Below are 25,762 nucleotides of genomic sequence, written 5' to 3'. Positions count from 1 at the left end.
ATACATATACATAGATTTATATAGATTTTACTCTGCAGAGATGATAATTTAACTTATGAGACTAAATGACATCATCAAATGAGATGAGTGATTAGAGAGTATAGGACAGACTACTGGGGGATGCTCATAATTAGGAGTGTGACATAGATAACAAAACAGCAAGGTAGACCAAAGATTGCACCTATAGCTAGGGCCTACTATTTCATATTGACCCATTTTGCCTTATTTTAGTCCTCCTCAATCATTTTTTCCCTAGTTGCCTTGACTTTTAGGTCAAAGAAAGCATGTCATGAGGATTTAACCCTTTCAATTTCACAACCGCCCTCATGTGGCCCTATTTTTACAATTGGTATTCCCTGATCCACACCATTTCAACTGGTCCCAGTCATGACTCATTTGATTCTCTAGTCATCTTCTTACACAAAGCCTTGATGGTCAAAACACTATTACTCTCCTCATGACACTCCCCTCACCACCCCACCCCCCATGGTTTCCAGGTCAGTCTGGAACCATTAGCTAATCAATATAGCCTTTATTCCTGGAAAGTTTTTGTTCATTTATATTCCTTTGACTTCATTCATCTTCCTTTTAACTTTCAAAACAAAAATATCTCCTTATATCTACCACTTTCCTATGTGTGTAGTCTAGCACTAAGAAAATGTGTCATGAAAGCAGAAACTCTTTCCATTTGTATTTAAACCTCAAGAGGTATATATCCCTTTGAAGTATCAATCACTATTTGAAATTAATAATATTCCTGAATCTTTGAATGACTGTCATTAATTATTAGAAAAAATAGATGCCATTTAGTGTTAATTATACTTCATTATAATGGTGCATATACTTGCAAAAAACATCAAAGATAAATTCACTATAGATATATTTGAAATAAAGACCTTATGTCAATTTAATATCTAGAAAAAAGAAAAATTACATAATTCATAAATATTATTATTGTTTGTACTTCTATTCCTAAAGCTCTTATTTATATACCTTAAGAAGGACTTTTCTTGATGCCTGACATCCATAAATGAAAATGTATTTGTATTTCCAAAAATAGATGTGAAATCACATATTCCAGAGCCCACAGCTCTGACCAAAGTAGATGACATAAAAAACTACCTTAAAGATTGTAATTATAAACAGATACTCATGTCATAGAATTTGCTATGAACACGGCACAGTGTTGGTTCTTCAATATATAATTAAGACACACTGGGAATAACATTAGCATTGCGATTATTAGGATTTTTTTATTTTGCAAAATATTTCACAATAATATTGTTACATAGCAGAAAAGAAATTAATTTACACAGATTACTACAGAGAAGAGATCCCATGGAATGAGAAAAACCTGCCTTGTAGTACATTTTCCATTTTAAGGCCTAATTTCTTTCACTTGACATAATCAAAAACATTCAATATAAATGGAATTTAACAGCACTATGAATGCACAAGTAAGTTCTAAAAGGATAAAATGATTTTAAAAGGAAATTGAGATAATTTTGTATATAACCCATCATGCAGATTGGTCATACTCATTAGGGCTTTAAAGAAAGAAATGGCTATTTTGTGTTTGTTTCTTCTTTAACCAATTGTTTAAGTCTATTAACATATTTGCTTACATTTTTTTGTTATTTAAGTGACCTGATTTCATCTAATCCTTTGTGTACTTTGCCAGTCATATATAGCCAGAGCATAGTAGATTGTTCCAGCATGGAAATAATTTTGCTGCTAATGGATGCCGATAGGCTACCATGTGCTTAGTGTATTTCAAGTTTAGAAAAATTTAATGACTTCCGAGGAGTATTTTAAAAGTTCATCAGACAATACCAATGAGTCAAATATAGCAATCAGAAGAAATACACAGTGGCAGAATTCACTTAAATTGACATGTGCAAAGGAAGCACTTAAATTAGTATAGAGTTTAGTTTTATGGGGATTTTTGTTAACATTTATCCAATATGAATTACCAATATCTTTGAATTTCAATACTAGAATTCTAAGACAAAATATAAAGACATTTGGAAACAATACCAAATAAGATGCAGATAAATCATCAAATTTGAAGTCACTTTTTAGGTTGGAAGTGTTAAATTTGGTAAAAATTAACTGGAGAATAAGGTGAAGAGAAAAAGTATTTCATTAACAGAGCACCAAAGTTCTAATATTCTTTTTTACCCTTTGGGTAAACTGAGTAGGAAAATACTAATGGTGTAATAGTGACTAAATGGTTCACAAAATAATGAAAAAAAGGTGAATGGAGAAGCAAAAAATAATTCACTCAAAATTTATAAATGTGATTAAACATATGTCTGCACAACAATTCCATGTAAGTCATATACATAATCATTTAAAAACTATTTTAAAAAACTAATAATATCCTTTCATAATTACATGCCTTTTTTATAAACCAAAGTATTTTTATCTATGGGACATTTTTGCTTCCTAGAGGAATCATCCATATATTGTCTCTATATTCAAAAGAAAACATTACTATTTCTTCTTGAAGGCACTATGGTGTTGTGCCCTCAATATCACTTCAATTTCAATACTATTCAACAATAATGTGCTATCCATTTTAAAAAATCAACTCAATGAGATTTTAGTACCTGGGGTACTTTGTCATTTTCAGCTGATTTGTTCTTTCTCAATTCACCAAAAAACAGGGCTTAATACATTTTCACACACTCCCACACTCCTCCAAGCTTCTGTATATGTTATGGCACCTTTTAAATGAGATCTCTTTACAAAATTAGCAATTAGCAATTATCTGACCTTTTTTTCCCATACAGAGTGCAGATTGGAACCACTGATAGGTTTTTTTCCCACTTATGAAGTTAAATGAACTGAATTACAACTTAGCTTGCTTTTCAATAGTACCATGGAAAATTATATGAGAACAAAATGGCTTTATCTGAAAGTTACAAGGAAGGAGAATTGAAATACTATATATACTAGAATACTGACAATAATCAGAGAGCGTGCACATGAGTTTCTAATTGTTCAGATAACCTGAAATATTTGCATGTTTATAGAAAGAATAGTTATTTGAATTTGAGTTATTTTTCACATATTCCTAGAGCAGGATTTATGCTGTACATATATACACATTAACTGGTCAGAGCACAGACATTACATTGTCATGCTTTCATTCAAAATTAAGATGCCATATTTTCATTACAATCATGTGGCATCAAAATGCAATATATTGCTTCAAAATGCAAATGACTTCACAGACTGGTCTTTGTGATTGAGAAGAGAAATGATGAAATGGGCTTATATTTTACACAAATGGACAAAAATACATCATAAATATATTGACCAATATATAACATTGAAAAACAAGAAACAGAAAGGAAACAACGCTCTCGCATAAAGATCAATTCTCTTTGCTGCTGTTGGAATAACTGGTTTGGCAGGGGGTGGCTTCTTGTTGTTCTTTGCCTGGGATTTCCCCAAGCCATTATTGACTTCAATGGGTTTTCCATAACAGTCATAGTTGGACAACTCAAAATCTCTAGGTAAGCTACCAACAATGCTGAAGTCGTTCGATCTCAGGTCAGATTTGGAAGTACAGACTTTTTTGCATCTGGTCTCACCAACCTGAGAAATAAAGATTTATAGACATAATATGCTTAGAATTTTTTTCCTATTCATAGGTAGAGTATCTTTGTAGAATAGATATTTATAGAGAGCTTAAGCAAAAGATTGCTGTTACATTAAGAATTTGTTAAACTCTCCTAGCATATTTTTACCAAAAATAATCAAGAAGGGGGGCAGTTAGGTGGCAAAGTGGATAAAGCACCAGCCCTGGATTCAGGAGGACCTGAGTTTAAATCCAGCTTCAGACACTTGACACTTACTTGCTGTGTAACCTTGGGCAAGTCACTTAACCCTCATTGCCCCGCAAAAAAAAAAAAAAAGAATCAAGAAATAAGCAAGTGATTGATTCATGAAATTGGTTGAATACTTATAGCACTGACAATGTAAAGTTATTTATGCTATAAAAACAAACCATTATGACCACATAAATCATCAACATTGTTATATACTATCAATAAAACCTAGCAACAAGATGAAGAAAGAGAAATTGCAATGAAATAATGAGAGACAATATTAAATACTTGGGAATTTACCTGCCAAGACAAACCCAGGGATTATGAGAACACAATTACAAAACACTTTTAAACAATTGGAGAAATATTAATTGTTCATGGGTAGATCAAGTCAATATAAAACAAAGACAATTCTACCTAAGTTAATTTGCTTATTCAGTGCTACATCAATCAAACTTCAAGAGAAGTATTTTATAAAATTAGAAAAAAAGCAACAAAATTTATCTGGATGAACAAGAAGTCAAGAATAACAAGAGCATCAATAAAAAATATGAAGAAAGGTGATTTAGCAGTTTCAGATTTCAAACTATTATAAAAACAGCAATCATCAAAAACAATCTGCTACTTGCTAAGTAGAGTGGCAGATCAGTAAAATAGGTTAGGGTATTAAAAGATGACAAAAATCTAGTGTTTGATAAATGCAAAGATCCAAGCTTTTAAGGTAAGAATTCAAAATTTGACCAAAATTGCTCGGAACACTGGAAAGTAATTTGGCAGAAAGTAAGCACCATATATTAAGATAAAATCAAAGTGGATAAATAATTTAGACATAAAGGGTGATATTATAATTGAATTAGGATCGGAAAATGTACATTTCAGCTCTACAGATAAATATAAGAGTTTATGACCAAATAAAGGATAGAGAGAATCACTGACCATAAAATGGGTAATTCTGATTACATGAAATTAAAAAGATTTTGCACAAATAAAAGTAACAGCCAAAATTAGGGAGAAAAGAAAGACTGGGACTCTCTGATAAAGGGCTCGTTTCTCAAATAGGTAGGGATAGAGGCCAAATTTAGGAAAATAAGAGCCTTTCTCCAGTTGATAAATATTCAAAGTATATGAACAGACAGCTTTCAAAAAAAAAAAAAAAGGAAGAAATCAAAGTTATCAATAGCCACATGGGAAACGCTTGCTCTAAATCACTATTTATAAGAGAAATGCAAATTAAAACATATCCAAGATACTACCTCACATATATTAGATTAGACCCCATGAAAGAAAAGGAAAACAACAAGTTCTGGGGGGATATGGAGAAATTGGCACACCAATGTACTATTAGTAAAGTTGTGAACTAGTCCAACAGTTCTGAAGAACAATTTAAAACTAGACCCAAAGCACTATAAAACTGTGCATACTCTTTGATGAAGTAATAACACTACTAGGTCTGTATCCCAAAGAGAGCAAAGAAAAAGATACAGAGTTTTTTGTACAAAAATATTTATGGTTCTTCTTGTGGAGACAAATATTGGAAATCAAGGGAATGCCCAGCACTTGGGAAACAGCTGAACAAGTTATGGTATATGGCTGTGATGGAATATGATTGTGCTATAAATAATGAGGAGCAAAATGGTTTCAGAAAAAAACAGGGAAGTCAAATATGCACTCATGCAAAGTAAGAAAAACCAGGAGAACTGTGTGTACAGTAACAGCAATATTATAAAGATGAACAATTGGGTAAGACTTAGCTACTCTAATAAAGACAATTTCAAAGGACCCATGATGAAAAATGTTATACAGATCCAGAGAGAGAGAACTGGTGAATTCTGAATGCAGATTAAAACATAATTTTTAAAAATTTCTTTATTTTTATCATTTTATTTTGTTTGATGGTGGTGTTTTTGGTGACATGGTTAATATGGAAATGTTTTACATTATTTCAAAGGTATAATCTATATCAAGTTGCTTGCCTTCTCAAGGAGTGGGGAGAAGCAAGAGGGAGGCAGGGAATTTTAAATTCAACATTTTAAAAAATTATTATTAAAATTTTTCTATGTACTTGGGAAATATCTAAAAAATAAACAAAAATAATTTAAAATACCCTTATGAGATGAATCTATTTTATCATTATAGAGCAATGCAAAAAAAACCTTTTCATCTTCAACATATTATTGCTTGTAAGGATTCCAAGTTAGAATTCTAATAAACTGAAATTGTTTATTCACAGGAGCTATGGAAAGCATCTCCACCCTTTCCTGCCAGTAAGATTCAAACATGACCCAGGGCTGTCTCCTCACAGTTGATGAATTATAGGCATCACCCTGTACTTTCAATCTTTGGCTTCTTTATTGTGCCTGTTTCAAGAGAAGTCATCCACTGGGACAAAGGCTTCTTTCCATTAGAGAGCATACATATATTATTCTTAGCAAAAGATACAAAATAAATAGACTTATACACCTTTTTATAAACTGAGTGAACCAATTGCCCTAAAGGAGAAAAACAGTTCTATCATCAATGGAATTATGTTATATATAGTATTCTAATTATATCACTAATTAAAATCAATTCAGTTCAAGAAAGTTTTTAATCATCTACTACACACCAGGCATCATTATGTGTTAATAAGAATAAAATTTAAAAAAAAACAATACTGTTCCATAATCTAGTAGGAGTATATAGCATATAGAATGATAAATAAGATAAAAGGTAGAATGTGAGAGGGGCAAAAGGGGCAATCTGGAAAAGTGTTCTGATGATATCACAATATTTAGCTTTTAGAATTAATTATAAATTTGAATAATCATCCTATCACCTAGAAATAAAACATTTGAAAATATTTATTATTTAAATTAATGTGTTCTTTGAAAGTACAGTTATTCCCCTTTACCCGAGGTTGTTGGTTTTTTTTTTTCATGATAGCACAGTTAAGTCCCAATTAGTGGAAAGAATGAATCCATTGAAATAATCACACATTTGAATTTGCACTATTTGAGGATATAATTATTTGAAATATTTTCAACAATAAGGCCACTTCGAGTAGATTCATTATTTGCACTAGTCATGATTTCTCTGTATCATAACAAATTATAAAATAAATGCCAAATTTTCCCCTGTCTTACACTACTTGAAGTACCTCAGAACACTGTACTAACCCTTTAACTATTTTAATTTACTACTATTGAGAAATGAAACAAATATCTATTTGAATGACACCCTATTTTTTATTACATAACCTTCAAAATTAGAATCCTAGATATTTCAATTGATCTGTCACCTTATTTATTTATGTGGCCAGTCTCTCCAATGACATTAATGTAACTCATCCACGGTTGTTCATCTTGTCTTTCTGTGTCTGTCTCTGTGTCTCTGTGTGTCTCTGTGTCTGTCTCTATGCCTTCTCTATGTCTTTGTCTCACTGTCTGTCTCTCTATATATGTCTCTCTGTGTCTGCCTGTCTGTGTCTCTCCCTTCTTCCCATAAACTCTCTTTTCCCCATAGCCACAGACCTAATTCAGGCCCTCATCACCTATTTTAATGATTCCTTAATTGACCTTCTGGCTTCAAGTCTCTCCCTTTTCTATTCCATCTTCCATGTAACTCCAAAGTGATATCCCTAAAGCCCAATCTATGGCACCCCCTGTTTAAAAAGCTCCAATGCCTTCCTGTTGCTTCTAACTTAAATACAGAGTTCTCTACTTGGTATTTCCCTGTCTGCATTCAGGCTACCTTTCCAGACTCTCTCACTCTATGACTCATCTAAACTGGGCTACTTCCTCTTCCTTGCATAAGGCATACCATCTGTCTCCATTATGCAGAGGTGGAATATTCCAGAAAACCTGGAATATTCCCCTTTGGCCTTCTGGCATATTTAGCTACTCCAAAGCTCAGTTCAAACACCACCGCCTGATCCCTGCAATTGCTTCTGCTCCCACATCCCCAAATCAACCCGGATTTACTTTTTGATATGCTTTATAAGACCTAGGACTTCACTGTTTTCTGTGAGGAGGATGTAAACTATTCAAATACACAGACTGCTTCATTTTTACCTCTATAGGAATATATATACATACATATATATATATATATATATACATGCACATATATATATACATATATATGTATATATGGAGGTACTTATTAAATGCTTATTGACAGATTATGGACAAAGGTGTGATGTTATTGATATAGTGAATAAGGAAATTCCTTATATTGGTGCAGCTGTATGCCTGCTTTGCTACATATAGTGCTAGAGAATTGTTAGGAAATAGTTAGAGGTTAAGTGCTTTGTCCAGCCAGTCTAGATCAATGACAGGTCTTAAACTTAGTTCTTCTGAACTTTTGGGTCATCTTTAAAATCCTGATGATTTTTAAAAATTATGTAACTCCCAATGCTGAGGTTTAAGGACTAAGATAACCATTGTTCTTGCTGGCAAAGTCAAGGTAGATCTGAAATTAGGTGCATTCTCTAGGCTTGAACGTGAAATGATTATCTATTTTATGTTAACATAATCTCTGAATACAACCTATAGGTGACTGTATTGGCATGATTTTCCAGGAAAAAATATTGCATAAGATTAAACACACACATACACACCCACCCAGGAGAATGCACACAGGCTTGTTTAACATTGTGACTGAGAGCGCCTCATCATTAATTCTGGGATATCAAGGCAATCAGTGCCCCAGTTTGTCTGCACTATGAGTATAATGGTATACATTGCAATAAGCTTTCATAAGGGGCACCTATTATTATCTAGTTTGGGACAAGAATTGAATATATTATCCCTCTGTACTCAAGATGTTTGGGTCTCCTGAAGTCTTGGCACCCTCTTAGAATCTTTTTGGGGTTCTTAGACCCGCAGAAAACCAGACTGCAATAGGATTCAAAGAAATTCTGACCCGTTAGTTGACTAATCGTCTGATAGAATTTATACAAAATCTATTCCAAATACAAATTTGTTATGCTATAATTCTGTTCATCAATTGGGAAATTATTGAAATATAGCAAATGTAACTCTAAGAAAACAAAATGATAATGTCAATTAACCTAACAGTTAGTTATAATGAAGGATGAGACACCTTATAGTAAGGATAAATTATGCCAGTTCTCCTAGAAAAGTTTGAAATTTTCACTTTCATATTTGATGTGGTTGTTTTTTGTGAATCATAAACTTTAAAGGAAGACATATTAAGTGTTCTATTCAGACTTAGATATGGCTTCCATTGACTGCATGGAAGTAAAGACATAACTTCAAAGGATAATGAGTAATAATATCCAATGGAAAACACGTGCAGGAATCAAGTATTGATGCCAACTAAGAAAACTGCTTCTCAGTAACACAAAATTGACAACAACATGCTCAGAGTACACACTTACAAGGGGACATCATACATATCTAATTCAAATTTTATATTTTTCTATTATGCCTCCTTAGAAGTAAGGTACTTATTTCCCTTTCTCTCATAAACTTCTGTCACTTCCTAAAATTGCTAGTAGCAGAAATTCAGCATTGTGATAATGAGGTATTAAAGGATCATGTGTGAAACAAAAATAAATGGCCAAATGAGTCAAGTTATTTCCTCCATTATTTCATACCAGGCCCTTTTGCTTTGAGCATACCAAAAATTGAGAGGCTATTGGGCAAAATAGAGTTCATGCTAAACAGAAAAGATTAGTATGTTGGTACAGTACATAAAATCTTTAGATCTTTTATTGATCAGGTAGTACAGAGTAAAGCATCATATCAGCTTCAGTTGGATTCTCATTTAAGAAAACAACCAGGTAAAGAAATAGCTTATTTTATATAAATATAAGCAAAGGATCATGTTTCCTATCTGACTCAATGAGTAGAATCTGAGATATCATCAGCATGGATCATTCCCAATGTAGAGTTTCCTTCTGAAAATGCAAATTGCCAAACTTGACCTCTTTATTACTTAGTTTATAAATTCTAGGGAGTTACCTGAGACACATAGAGGCTAAATAATGTGTGTAGCATCACAGCCAGTAAGTATCAAAGATGATATCTGAATCCAAGTAGTTCAAATTCAAATCCTGGCCCTCAGTTCATTATGCCATGATGCCTAAGGGTAGCTTAATTAGTAGAGAATTGGCAAAAAGCACTACCATGCTGAAAGCAGAATGTTAGATTATACATTTATCTATTCATGGCTGTGAAATTGTAAAGTGAACTGCAGAGTCCAAATTTTTAGAATTTATATTTGAAAATCCCATCCTAGAAACTGAGCACTGATGTGAACCACAATACATAGGTTTTTCTCTGTCATCTTTCCTTTTCTCAGTAGGAGCAGCATTTTTCTTAAATTGACTTTAAATATAGTCCAGTTTCCAAATTCTATTATCACTCAGTGTAAATATTATGATGATGATGATGATGTGATTATAGAGGCAATTATAATTAGATTATGTGTTACTGTGATTGAAATTATTCAGCCACATTTGTATTTTGGAAGACAACATATTTTAGAACCAATATAAGTTCCTAAAAAAGAAAAGCATTATTTCATTTTCACATCAAAGCTGGTAAACAAAAATGATCTAAGTATTTGTGCAACTAAGCTGTATCTCTAGTTGCCATGTGGCTACTTCTTAACATATATTGAAGTGATTTTCAATTGCATGAATCTTTTAATTTTAAAATCAGTTTATACTGATGGGGGTCTAATGTTGATACTAAAGCTAAATTACTTAATCCTAAGAAATTCTCATTAAAAATTCTGTGTCATGGTATAAAGGTCAAGTTGTTACCATATGCATTTTAAAATTTATTTTCTGTCATTCAGTAATAATAATGCTAAATTTCATTTCTCCCAGAAACCAAAATCAATACTTGAACATGATTTTAGCTTTAAATGTCACTGGCTGAATTCAGTGTTAATATTTCACAGTGATTTGGAAACCTGTTGGCCTGTTGTTCTAGTAGCCCATGAGTAGCATGGCCAATAGAGAATTAAAATGCTGAATTACTTAACTAGGTTATACTACTTGGTGGTGCCCATTAACTTGATTTGAAAGAACTTCTGTGAAAAGGAAAGTAAAAATAGCATAACTGAGCACATAAGTCCAGGGATCCACTTTGTTATTTTCCATGTCAGCCATGGAAAACATACACATTTCATATATTATGAAAAACTGGGGAAAATTTTGTCTAGGAACTATGGTCCTTGTGTTTGCAAAATACCTATTTCCTGATAACAAAGCCAGTATCACTTTTATTATGCAACATAACCAATTAATGCTCTTCTCCTCTTTAACTTTACTGAAACAAAACAATAGACCTTGGGGGAAAGGAAAGTTTATGTTTTTCCTCTACTTTTATTTTTAAAATAACTACTTGTTTTGCATTTGTGGTTTTCTTCAACAAAGTGGTGTTTTACATAGCAAGCATTATTTTTGTCTGCCACTTTTCATTTTATTCTTAGTTTTGCATTGTGGCAGCTAGTTGTTACATCATAGAGACAATTGGACATGGACACACACAAAAATTGAATTTAAATCCTTCATTCATTTACTAGCTTTCAGTCATTGAACAAGTTACTTAATCTCTCTATGCCTCAAGTTTTCTCATCTGCAAAATGATAAAAATAATAACATTTCATAAGATCATGGTAAAGATCAAATCAAATAATATATGTAAAGTGCTTTTCAAAGCTTAAAGTATGCCATAAATGCTAGTTATTCTTTTAAATTCCAACTCTCAAGGATAAACAACTGGAGAAAAAAATCCAAGTCCTTTGCACCAATACAAATGATGTCTTTTCCATGAGGCCACAAAGACAATGAGCAAATTCTTTTACCTGGGGAAAAGCATCCTCACCTGTAAAGTGCTGATGTGAACAGGAGTCCCTGTACCATTGACTGTGTTCTTCTTAGCTGCATTTCCACCTTTCCCTTCTGCTTGTTCTGCCTTGGCAATCCTGGCTTTCTCTGCTTCAATTCGTTTGGGATTGTTTAACATCACCTGAACCACAGCATACTCTACCAGTGATGCAAACCCAAAGAGAAGGCAAGCAATTAGCCAGACATCAAGGGCCTTCACATAGGATACTTTAGGAAGTTCTGCAGCAAGTGTGGTACATTCAGATGCCAAACTGAGGACTGAAAAGATACCTATAAAAGAAAAAAATTTGCAATGTAAAAAAATCAGTAATTTTTCTGCATTTTTGGTCATTCTCAATATCACACAACTCTGTCTTTAGTGACTCTGCCAATGGGTCATTTAAATAAGAAGTACAAATTTATAGCCAGAGATGATTGGATGTGCTTTGAAAATACTTTATTACTTTAATAAATTAAGAAATTACATAGTAAATTTGAATCAAATTATTTTTAAGGTGTATAGATCTAGTTTTTAGCTATTAAAATGTTATTTTATTTCCATGTATCCCTATTTTACTGTGTTCCTAATAAAAGGATATGTGTGTATAGTATATAACTGGATATGCAGTTATATGCATTATCTGAATTTTCAGCTTGTTTTCAGAATAAATTTATTAATACCATTTTATTTTACCCTGTAAATGAAAAGAAAAATATAAAACTGATTCCTAGCAAAATTCTTATGAAACAGATGCAATATGTGTAATTTATTAAGAAGAAAAATAGAAAAATACAAGGAAAATATCTAATCAGTCTTTTGAATCTATTTGATTCACTAGTTGACAAAAACTGGTATAACAGAGCAGCAGTACAGCAGAAATTAAGGTTATACCAATAATACCTCACATTATACAACAAGAAAAGTTCCAAGTGAATGTATGAGCTAGAAAGAAAAAGATCATACTATAAACAAATTAAAGGAGCAAGGAAACAATTATCCTTTGGATCTATGAAGAGTTCAAGACAAAATCAATGGTAAAATCATGCCTGATGAAAGTATAATTTTGATTACATAAAAAATTAATTGAACTAATAAATTTTATGTAGTGAAAACTAAGAGAACAAATAACTAGGGGAAAACCTTCATGACAATTTTCTCAAATAAAGGTCTCATTTAATATTTCAAAATTCTCAAGACTTAAAGTCATTCCCCACTAGAAAATAAAAATGATATTAATTGGGATTTTTCAAAGGAAAAAATAACGTTATAAATAGTCATATACAAACCTCTAAATAACCAAAAGAATACTGGAAATTGACTTAACTTTTCCACCTCTATTAGAGTAGCAAAGATAACAAAAAGAAGAAATTAACAAATGTTGATAGGGTTATGGGAAAACAGGTACACTCATGCACTGTTGGTGGAGCTGTGAATTGGTTCAATCATTCTGCAAAGCAACTTAAAATATGCTCATAAATTTAAAAAAATGAAACAAAAGAACCTTTTCTATACCACTACTGAGCCCATTCATTAAAGTAATAAAAGAAAGAGGAAAAGGATCTATTCTTATAGAAATATTTATAGCAGCTGTTTCCATGGCAGCCCCAAACTGGAAACTAAGGGGCTATCCTCCAAATGAAGAATGGTCAAATAAATTGTTATATCTAGAGTATTATTGTGAAATTAGAAATTCTGAAATTGACAGTTTCAAAGGAAACGAGGATGACCTTTATGAACTGATACAGAGCAAAGTGAGCAGAACCAAGAGAACAATTTATACAATGATAAGAACATTATAGGGAGAAAATACTTGGAAAGATTTTATAGCACAATGCAATGATAAGCCATGAATCCAACAGAAAAGATGAATCATGCCATTGATCTCTTCGTTGAGGGATGAACTGAAAATTGAGGAAGAGACATGCTTTTTTGGATATAGTTAATGTAGGAATTTGTTTTTCCAAACTATGTATGAATACGAGGGATTTTTTTTTTAATTCCTCAGTTGATTTGTGTAATCAGAAGGATAGGGGAAAAACTGACAATTTTTTTAATAGTTGAAAAACAAAAAGATAATAAAACTATCAACAACAAAACTCTGCTTTGCACATATTAGGAAAACAACAAAAACAAAAATGAGGTTATTAGGTAAACCTGAAGATATCTGAAGTTGATGGGTAGTGAGATTGCTGGTGTACAGCAGTGACAAGTAACATCCAGCAAAAAGAGAAAAAAGAAAGAAAAGTAACACCCAGTTTGGAGCAGGTTTGCAGAGAGGAATTCAATGATATTTGTAGAAGACACAGGGGAATTTAGAGCCAGGTCCATCAGTTGTCCCTCTGTGTATCTTATATGCTCACCCATGTTCCCTGAATTTTCATTTCCTCATGTGTTATAAACATGTATGATAATAATTCCCCAAATATTTTAAATGTCCACTTTTTCCCACTGAGTGTGTATGTACTGGTGGTAATTTAAGGTTTATAGAGAGAAGAATTATACATATTTCTTTTATTTATACTTCTATTTAGTTAAAATGTATTGTGAACCAACTATGTTATCAGGCTAACTTGCAAAGAATTAAGAAGCATGAAAATAGGTAAGACTCATGAGTGATAATTTGAAAATTATTGGATTTTTAGAACCTGAAATAACTAATTAGAGCACTCAGAGTATTGGTTGGGTCAGGGGGAAGAAACTGTGGACTATACTAGTAATAAATATCCATATTCCTTAATAATAGCAACTATGAACCATAGCATATTCCAGTTAAACTGAAATATCTTAGCATATGAAATCCTGGGAAGAAAAAATGACAAATGGAATCAAAACACAAAAATTAATTCAATAATTAAATATTGAAAAATACATTTCCTTTATTTATACCTCTCAAATGAGAAATGTTACATGAGAGCTGTGAAATTCTCAACAAATCAGTGCAAAAACTTTTTTTGTTATTGTTTTTTTAATTGTTATTTAGAAGAAAGATGAAGCCTGAACATATAACTAGCTATTCACAAAAATGAGATCTTTTTCAAAGATGAATTTCTTTGAAATAGCAAAGCAACATTAAGTGATTAATATTTTATATGAAGTATATTTTTCCTATCCACTTGGAATAAAAGGACTACAGGAAGAGGAAGGAAAATTGAGGGGAAAAAAAAGAAAAGTCTTTAGAAGTATATGGTGAAAGACAGCAATTCTCAAGAGAAATCTATCAACTGTCTATCCTAAAATAACAAATCTGAAAAAATAATGAAAATGTATTAATAAATGACAAGTTACATTGTTGTTATTCTGGACCACCCAGAGTAACAATGTATGTTTCTAACAGGATAAACATGAATTCTTGGAAGTGTTTAATTATCAAACACACTTTAATATACCATTAATAATTGAAATTTGACCTCATATGCTATTCTCCATTTAAAAAAAAATTTCTTCAGTGTTTTCAGCAGGACCACCCATCTATGTTCAACATTCCCTTTTCTCTTTGGTCTTCAAAATTTCATTCTCATGTTCTGTGATATTTTAGAAAGGGAAAAATTAATTTCAACAATCCATTATTTGCAAAGAGATAGGCAAATGTTTATTTTTTGCAACGTACCATGTAATTGCTTTTTATTATTATAATTGCCATAATTATTATTAGGCATACCATACTAGAAAAAGCACTGACATTGACAAATTAAGAAGACATGGATTTAATCTGTTTTCTTCATTTTCTAGCTAGATAACTTTCATCAAAGCATATCTTTTTTCCTGGACTTAGTTTCACCATCTGTAAAATGAGGATTCCATTGATCATTTGTTTCGATCATGCCTGAGTATTTGGACTACATTTTGGGTTTTCTTTGCAAAGATACTGGATCAGTTTACCATTTTCTTCTCCAGCTCATTTTACAGATGAGGAAACTGAGGCAAAAATTAAATAACTTTTCCAGGGTCACACAGCTAGTATGTATCTGAGGCCAGATTTGAACTCGGGAGAGAAAAATAAGTCTTCCTGACTCCAGGCCCAGCACTCTATCCAGTGTGCCACCTAGTTGCCCATTAAATGAAGATAGGGACCATATTATCTCTAAAGTATGTTATAGCCACAATAGATTATCTTCTTGCCTCTAGCTCTTTATATATCTCCTAGACCCGGTGTCTTGACCTTCTAATCTATTTTCACATAAATCATCAAACATAATTCCCATCCACTATTCAGTAATTCTTTATGAGTCCTCATTAATCATCATATAAAATCCAGAACCTTTTGACCTCTTTTACAGACAACTCAAAATGTCATTTCTTATTTCTCCCCTTTTCAGAGTTGCTACTTAGCAACTTAGCTCTTTAACAGAGCATGTTAAGAATCTTTCCACATACAACTGACTTATTCTGAAATCTTTATTTTTCACATATACCCCATGAATTGAATGTTCCTCTTCTCTGTATTAATTCATGTTGATCAACCCCTTTAAAATATGGCTGCTTCATGTGGCTATCTCCAGGGAGCCTTCTTGGATTACCACACTCACCTCCAGCCATTATACAGCACTGTTGAGTATAAAATATGAGTAACTTTGACATAGTTAAATACATGAAACTGCCCTTTAGTTATGTTTCATAAAAAACAAAGGAAGAGACTATAGCTTTTATTTATTATTTTGACCATTCTGTTATATTTAAAAAGAGCCCAGTACATGTTTCTGACCTACCTTTCACTAAAGATTTTATGAGGGGGGAAAAACATTGCTTTTTTAAAAAGGGGATCAAATGGTGAAGAGAAAATAATATATCTGCATTGGTATGTGTATTCATTCTAGATATCAAATCAAATATTAATGATCATATTACTTCTAGCCTAGAAGGCTGGCGACCAGAGGAAGTCTTAATTTATTCATCTTTTAACAAAGTACTTTCCTGAAAATAAGCAACGGTGTGAAAACAGAACAATCATTTCATTTCCAGGTTTAAGGTGCTTACTCAGACCCAAATATATGTATATATATAACTGTTTGTGTATACAATATGTATGAACATATATGTATATGTATAGTTACACATATAATATAACTATATAATATACACATATATAATTTATAACACCATTTGGGTCCACTAATAACTACAAATAGAATTTTGACATCTTATGTATTGCATACAGGTCCTCACAAAGGAGAAAAAATATATATTGGGGGGATATGGAAAAATTGGCACACTAATACACTGTTCAACATTCTGGAGAACATTTTGTTATTATGGCCAATGAGTTATCAAACTGTGTATAGCTTTTGACCCAGCAATACCACTCTTAGGTCTGTTTCCTGAGGTGATCAGACAAAAGGAAAAGAATCTATATAGATAGGTGTGTGCATGAGTGTGCATACAAATTTGTGTGTGTATATACACAGATGAAATTAACATAGCTGGTCAGACTAGACCCATGAATCCAATATGCTAAGAAACATTGCTGAGACTCCTCTTTTCCTTTAATAACCTGTTTTTAATAGATCAGCCTCAAAAGTGGTTGGATGATTCTAGCTGTTAATAACCACTTAGTAACAAATACCTGGTTTTACAATATAAAATTTGAGAGTCATGAACACAATTTTCTTAATCCTGTTTTATTTCAAATATAAAGAAATATAAAATCTACATTAAAATTTAGAATATATACATATATATGTATATATATTATATATATGGAGAGAGAGACTTCACTGAGCTCCTCAAGCACACTGTTCTCACAGATCCATAATTTAAAATAATATATATTTCAAAAGGCATTGGATAATGCAATGACTCCAAAATTTGTAGTCACTGAGGTGAAAACAACATAATAAAATATCATGTCACATTATGCTCCAAGGCAGAGCCAAATGATTAGCAACATGGTACACCTATCAAAGAATACAGTGGAAGATTTTGTGCTGATGGGAAAAAAAAGCAGTAACTCATGTACCAGAGAAGGGTTTCCAAGAACATTGAACTAGTCAAACAGTACTGTAGTCTTATATTAGCAAAAATCTCTCATTGTGTTTTAAAAAAAACAAACTGTCATATTATTTTGATACCTATCCTTTAAAACAAAGTTGCTGTGAGGATTTCTGTGTCTTCCTGTAATCTATATTACATTTTTTCAACCAACTTCTAGCAGCACTATGATAATCTGAAAAACATTGAAAAGAGATCATTTTCAGTCAAGATTTATAGATACACACATTCTCTCAACCTTCATGAATTGAAGCATCAATAGGTAACATCTGTTATTGTTCAAATAAACTGTGGCAAAATCATCCTCTAGCCTACTGGAAATTTATTCAAGCCAGACACCTTTTATTGTGACTTTTAAAAAGTCATGTGCTATAAACCTGAATTCATTTTGAGGCAACTCAAAAGACTTTCAATTAGGAATACTGCATTGCATAAAATTTCCTTTGCCCCATTTCTTTTCCCCTGCACTCTCCACCCCACAGTATAATCTTGTCCTAAGAGAGATGTTTCACCATGTTTTGACATAGTTCAAGCTTTCTAAATATGTACTATCCCTATATTTAAAAAATAACATATGGATCTTCTGGATTAAATTATTTCCACCTTTATTCGATGGGAGAAAAACAAGATTTAGAAACTAGCAGGATTTAATTATTTTTATGAACTATAAAAAATATAATCTTTAAGATGACACAATAGAGGAACATTCTTAAAAAGTACTACCAAGTAGCTAGGTGAAATAATGGATAGAAAAATGGGCCATGGAGCCAGGAAAGGCTTGAATTCAAATCTACCTTCAGACATTTAATAGTTATGCAACCATGGGTAAGTCATTTAACCCCTGTTTTCCTAAGTTTCTTCGTGTGTAAAATGAGAATAACAATAGCACTAATCTCAGGATTATTGTAAGGATAAAATGAGAAAATATTTGCAAAGCACTTTGCAAATTTTAGGGTGGTATATAAATGCTACTGTACCACCACCACCACTGCTGCCACCGCTGCTGCTGCTGCTGCTGCTGCTGCTGCTGCTAGTACTACTACTACTAGTACTACTACTACTACTACTCGTAAAGGAGAAATATACAAAGTGATAGTCATTGCAAAGGAGAGATGAGTATCTTCTCCAAACATTTGGCCAATTAGATCCCTGGATATTTTCAATAGTTTAGCATCAAGTGCATTTTAAACAATTTTGGTGAAGATCAAAGCTTCATTTTGAAAGATCTATCATGTGTACATATTTCCACATTTCTTATCACACTATTTGTGCCATTTTAAAATTATGGTCAACTCTCAACTCTGTTAATGAAGGAGAAAATTGTAGAAGAGCAAAAAAATGTTCTTTCTGTTAATGCTGAAAATGAGAAAAACAAAACTTCTAAAAACAACTAAGTTAAATACTCAGGGTAAAAAGGGGAGGCTATTTTTCTACATAAGTCATTGGTAGGTCAATGACTGTGTAGCATAATAGATATTTTCTTGAAATTTTTCATGTCAGATTTTTTTTCTGTTACATACTAATTTTTTTTTATTTTACCCTGTCAAAGTGTATCTCACAAAATTCCTTTCATAAATTATAATCTTGAGGACAGGCTTTTTATCTTTCTTTAGATCCTTGGTACTTAGTGAAGTACCTAGAACATAAAGATTTAATCCATGTTTCATGATGGTGATGGTGATGAGGAGAAGGAGGAGGAGGAAGAAGGAAAGGAAGAAGAGGATGGTTGGCTCATCTAAAATAAAACAGAATTTGAATGATCAATTCTTAAGTTAAAAAGGTAAAATTAAACCATCAAGAAATACGGTGAATTATTTGGTAATTATTTGGTAAAGAATTATTATGTCAAGGGAATCCTCATCTAATTACATAATTTGGAAATCTTATTTCTTATATAGAGAGTTTATACAAAATGAGATAGAAATTGTTTTAATGACACTTTCAGTTCAAATATACTTATGGCTAATTAAAGGTAGAATTGCAAATGGTAAATGGAACATTAAATAATTGTGCTTATTGCATAGATATTTGACAAATGTACATATACATACATCAATGTATGGATGAGTGAATTTGTGAAGAATAACCTCCTTCATGATATATGTATGTTATTGCCTTTATTAAAGATTAGGATGTAATTAATTGACTTTATTGTAATAAGCTTCATTACTGGGGTAAAACCAATACAGTAAGCACAAGTATACATTTCAGAATGGTATGAAACGTAGAGTGAGGGGCTGGCTAATCATGTAGACTTAGGCAAAAATTCTTCTAAATCATTCTATCTTTCTCACTCTCTTTTGTCATCTCCTTCCTCTTTAGTTTTACACATTCCCTTCTCTTCTTCCTTTCCTCTTTTTCTTTGTCCTTGCTTTCATTACTTATATCCAGCAATCACTCCCCCCCCCCATGAATCTTTAATCTCTTTTTTCCACTGGCTGCCTCATATGCCTATAAAATGCATAGTTCTTTCTAGTGTTAAAAATTCTTCCCTTGACCTTCTATACTATGCAAAAAATGGTTCATGTTTCTGTTCCTCTTCATTGCTTACCTTCTTAAAAAAATTGTCTATACTTAATACCTTCCTTTCCACATTACCTACTCTCAACTCATGTAATAATATGATATCATAATATGGCCCTTAAAATAAGGCCTCTATTCCCACCTCTGTTCTCTCAAAATTATCAAGAAGTTCCTAATTTCCAGATGCAATGTGACCTTTTCTTGGTATTTGTCCATCTTGACTTTTTCAACTTTTGCCCTAGTGTCCACATGCTCTTACTGAATATTCCCTTATTTCCTTTAATTTCAAAGATATGGCTAGCCTGCTGCCCTGTTGGTGGAGTTGTAAACTGATTCAGCCATTCTGTAGAGCAATTTGGAAGTATGCCGAAAGGGTATAACACCATGCATCCTCTTTGACATAGAAGTATCATTTCTAGGTCTGTAGAGATTTTTAAAAAAAAGGAAAAGGACTTATATGTACAAAAATATTTATAGCATCTCTTTTCTGATGGCAAAGAATTCAAAATTGTGGAGATACCTATCAATTGGGGAATGGCTGAATAAATTGTGGTATGTAATTATGATTTAATACTATTGTACTATAAGAAATGATGAGCAGGATGCTCTCAGAAAAAAAATCTAGAAAGACATACATGAGCTGATGGAAAACGAAATGTAATGTGTACAAAGTAACAGCAATATTGTAAGATGATCAGCTGTGAATAACTTAGCTATTTTCAGCAATACAATGATCCAAAACAGCTCTGAAGGACTTGTGATGAAAACTGCTATCCATCTCTGGAGAAAGAACTGATGGTGTCTGAATACAAATTAAAGCATTTTTTTGTTTACTTTATTTTTCTTGAGGGCTTTTTTGTCTGTTTTCTTTTACAACATGACTATACATTTATAAACTATATTAAATTGCATGCTTTCTCAAAGGAGTAGTGAGGGAGGAAAGGAGAGAATTTGGAACTCAAAAAAATATTTTAAAAATGAATGCTAAAAATTGTTTTTATATAAAATCAGGGGAAATAAAATAAAATACTAAATAAAAAATTGAAATAAAAATATATCTTAAAATTTTCACACAGCTATACATAGAAGTGTACTACACAACTGTATTGCAATAATATATTTTTAATTGTCACTGCATAATTATAACTATGACAGTGGCAGATTAGGCACCATGACAATTATATTATTGAAGAATTGGTACATGGTGGCAGGATTTGGCTCTCTTCCACTGTGGACATTTTGGGGAATGGCTGGGTATGGGCCAAGGTAAAGAAGAAGGAAAATAAGGCTCTATTACTATTACATGAAGTGTCTTGAACTATGAAACAATGAAAGATCACCAAAAAGATAACTTTAAAGAGGTGTACTGGAAACCTTCTGTTACTGACAAGGACCTAGTGGATGGGTTTCAAACCAAGATGGCAGAGTAGAAGAAGCACTCGCCTGAGTGGTTCATCTCCCAATATTGTTTTCTAAACAATTTTAGAATAATGTCTTAAATTGAATACTGAATTGGCAGAGTCAACTAAAGGTCACCTCAAGATAACTTAGGATGAGAGGAGAGATCTGAGAAATGGGGGTAGAGCCTGGCCCATAAACCATGTGGATGAAACAGTGGTGGGACTAAGTAGTGCTGACAGAAGCAATAGCAGCTTTGATAGCTCTTAAGCCATAGACAGTAAGGGGACCTGGCAAAATGATCAGAAAGATTATAGGTGGCCTTTCTTCTATCACTGGATGCAGGACTGAAAGTTATTTGAGAACTCCATTGCATATACCCACTTCCAGAGGATCACTTCTTATTATTTCTTTCTCCTCTTTCTTCTTCTTCTTCTTCTTCTTCTTCTTCTTCTTCTTCTTCTTCTTCTTCTTCTTCTTCTTCTTCTTCTTCTTCTTTTGGTGAGGCAATTGGGGTTAAGTGACTTGCCCAGGGTTACACAGCTAGTAAGTGTTAAGTGTCTGAGGCAGGATTTGAACTCATGTTCTCCTAAATTCAGGGCCAGTGCTCTATCCACTGTGCCACCTTAGCTGCCCCAAGAGGATCACTTCTAATCACAAAGAGGAGGGACCCTGAGGAAGAATATCAACTTAAATCACAAGCAATCAGGACCCATCTGGATAAGGATCAGAGTGCACAACAGGAGAGCAGGGGAACAGGAGAACAGGAGACATGCCTCTCCCCAGCTCACACTACTTTGGAAGCATGGAAAACTTTCAAACCCCAACAACTAGCTACGAAAACAACAGTCAAAAATAAAAGTCTCAAGCTTGAAACAGTACCCTAATCCCAATGCTGGGAACAGAGCCCAAATTTAACATAAATTTAAAATCAAGAAAAAGGCTAGGAACATTAACATATGACAATATAGTAATAATAATAATAACAACCTGACCATATGATATTAATATGTGAATGGGGAAAATCAAGACACCATCTTAGAAGAAGACAATAAATTCAAAATGGCTACAAACAACATCTCAAATGAAGAAAATGTGAATTGGATACAATTCCAACAAAAATTCCTGGAAAAGCTAAAAAAAACTTTTTCAAAATGAGTTGCAAAGAAAATAAAACTAAAAAGAAAAGAGAGCAAAGGAGGAAAAATTTTAAGAGAGTTAACAACTTGTCAAAAAAAAGATTTTTAAAAATACCAAAGAAACTAGCACCTTCCAAAAGAGAATTGACCAAATGGAAAAATAGTACAAAAATCCACTGACAAAAATGCCTCTTTAAAGTGAAAAAAAATGGTCAAATGGAAAAATAGGTATAAAAGTTCCCTGAAAAAATCATTCCATAAAAATTAAAATTGAGGAAGTAGAAGCTAGTGAGTACATGTAATATCAAGAAACAATGAGAAAGTCAAAAGAATGAGAAAATAAATAAAATTTGAATTATCTCATCAGAAAAAAAACTTACACAGAAAATAGATAAAGGAGAGATAATTTAAAAATTATTGGACTACCTGAAAAAAAAGATCCTAGACATAATATTTCAAGAAATTGTCAAGGAAAGCTTCAATATCATATATTCAGGCAGTACATTAGAAATGGGAAGAATCCACTGATCACCACCTGAAAGAGATCCCAAAATGAAAACTCCCAGGAATATTATAGTCACATTGCAGAACTTTTAGGTCAAATAGGAAATACTTCAAGGAGCTAGAAAAAAACCATTCAAATAACATGGAGCAATAGTCAGGATCATACAAGATTTAGAATTACAAGCCATGTTAAAGGTGTGCAGAATTTTGAATAGGATATTACAAATGCAAAAAAAGATAGGATTACAACCAAGAATAATCTATCCAGGAACACTGAGTAAAATCATTCAATGGAAAAAAAATGAAAATTTAATGAAACTGAGAAATTTAAAGTATTTCTAATGAAAAGACTGGAGCTAAATTAAAAAATCTGATTTTCTAATACAACACCCAAAAGAAGCATAAAAGGTAAAAATGAAAAGGGAATCATAAAAACTGTGATTTACCAAGGTTAAACCATTTCATTTCTATATGAGAAGGTGATGAATGTAAATTCAAAGAACTTTATCATTATTATGGAAGCTAGAGGGATTCTACATAGAAAGAGAGTTCATGAATGAATAGATTATGTTAGGTTGATATAAAAAATAGATGGGAGATAAAGAAAGATGTTCTGGGAGAAGGGTTAAGAGGTAAAATGGGGGAAATTGTCTCACATAAAAGAGGAGTATAAAAAAGAGCTTTTATAATGGAGGGGAAAATTGGGGACAACACTTGCACCACATTATCATCTAAATTGGTTCAAAAATGGAAATATACATGTGAGTGTACACACACATAAAAATATATGTATATATGTGTGTATATGTATATATATATATATATGCACATACACAGACACACACACACACCTAGTTGTATGTAGAAATCTATTATCCAACATGAAAAGGAGGCAAGGGGATAGAAGAAATGGGGGCTGAAAAGGGAGGATGTATAAAGGAAAGCCATGGTGAGAAGAAAAACTTTAGTGGAGACATAGGATAAAAGGAGAAAGAGAAAGATATACAAAAGAAAATATGGAGGGAGAAAGCATGGAGGAAAATGAACAGTTAGTAATCATAACTGTAGGTGGGATGAATTTACCCATGAAATGGAAGCAGAGAGCACAATGGATTAGAAACCAGGATCCAAAAATCTGTTGTTTTTAAGAAATATACTTGAAACTGAGAAATGCATGTAGAATACAAAAAAGGCAAAGTAGCAGAATTTATTATGCTTCACCTGAAGTAAAATAGGAAAGGGTAGCAATAATGATCTAAGACAAACAAAAGCAAAAATATACACAATTAAAAGAGATTAGCATTGACACTATATTTTGCTAAAAGGTACCATAGATAATAAAGTAATATCTATACTATACTAATCATATATGCACCAAATGGAATACAAAAATTATTATAGGAAAAGTTAAGTTACAGGAGAATATACACAGTACAAGTATACCAGTAAGGGAATTCAATTTTCCCTTCTAAGAGGTAGATAAATTTAATCACAAAATAAACAAGAAAAAAAGTTAAGGAGAGGGTGGAAACAAGATGGGAGGAAAAGCTGTAAACACTCACATCCTGAAGCAATTACTCCAAACAAACCTCCAAACACTCAGAAAACAACTCCTGAAACAGCAGAATCCACAAAAAGATGACAGAGATTATTTTCCAGATTGGAAGTTGTGCAGGAGGGGGAGCTGGGCTGGGAGTAGAATCCAGCCCCACAATCACGCTGACAGAGATACAACCCCAATAAGGCTGTGCCAGACAAATTTACCCCTGAGCCTTCAAATCAGCTGCAGCACCAGCATCTTCTAGAACTAATCTCATGGTCTGGTGAGAGGCCTGAATAGCTGGCGGTGAGTGGGGAAGCTACAGGGGTATATGCAGGAGCTAAGGGGGAATTTGTATGGCCTACCCCAGCTGGGAACCAGGAAGAAACCTTGAGTGGTGGTGACCCAGGTAGCGATGGGTGCAGGTTCATTGTAGCTAACAATCAACAGCACACAAAGTTTTGCTGCCTGGTTAATTAGCAAGTTGACCTGGGGTTATCTACAGACCAGAGAAAAGGCCAGGCAAGTGAAGAAACTGTTCCTCATTAAATCATAACACCTTGGACCCCCTGAAGATTGGGACAGTATAACCTACAAGCAGGAACCCACACTAAGAAGGAGCTAAAAGTCAAGAAAAACACAGGCAAGATGAGCAGGCAGAGAAAGTTGTGAACCATATAAGTCTTCTTTAGTGACAAGGAAGATTGAGGTGCATTCTCAGAAGAGGATAGCACCATCAGGTCCCGTACAGCTAAAGCTTCAAAGAAAAATATAGATTAGTCTCAGGCCATAGAGATGTTCAAAAAGGACTTTGAAGATAAAGTTATAGAGGCAGAGGGAAAAAAATGGAAAGCAAAACGAGGGTGGTACAGTAAAGTCATGAAAAAAGTCAACATCTTGAAAGGTCAAATGGAAAAGGAGATACAAAAGCTCTCTGATGAAAATAATTGCCTAAAAATTAGGATTGAACACCTGAAAGTGACTTTATGA

At 32.8% G+C, this 25,762-nt stretch overlaps 1 protein-coding gene across 2 annotated transcripts in view; it reads right to left on the bottom strand.

Moving 5' to 3' along the window:
* Window positions 1-1,237: 1,237 nt before the first annotated feature.
* Window positions 1,238-25,762, bottom strand: part of GLRB (glycine receptor beta) — a 112,561-nt gene continuing 88,036 nt past the window's right edge. For both annotated transcript variants that reach the window (XM_043971047.1, XM_043971046.1), the window contains exons 9-10: window positions 11,681-11,973; window positions 1,238-3,606 (exon numbers count right to left, since the gene is read on the bottom strand). In XM_043971047.1, coding sequence (XP_043826982.1) covers window positions 3,310-3,606; window positions 11,681-11,973 — 590 coding nt within the window. In that variant the 3' untranslated portion in view covers window positions 1,238-3,309. The remainder of the gene's footprint in view (window positions 3,607-11,680; window positions 11,974-25,762) is intronic.

Source organism: Dromiciops gliroides, chromosome 6 (assembly GCF_019393635.1).
Source record: "Dromiciops gliroides isolate mDroGli1 chromosome 6, mDroGli1.pri, whole genome shotgun sequence".
NCBI lineage: Eukaryota > Metazoa > Chordata > Mammalia > Microbiotheria > Microbiotheriidae > Dromiciops > Dromiciops gliroides.
The sequence above is the reverse complement of the archived record's forward strand: the minus strand, read 5'-3'. Positions and strand labels throughout refer to the sequence as shown.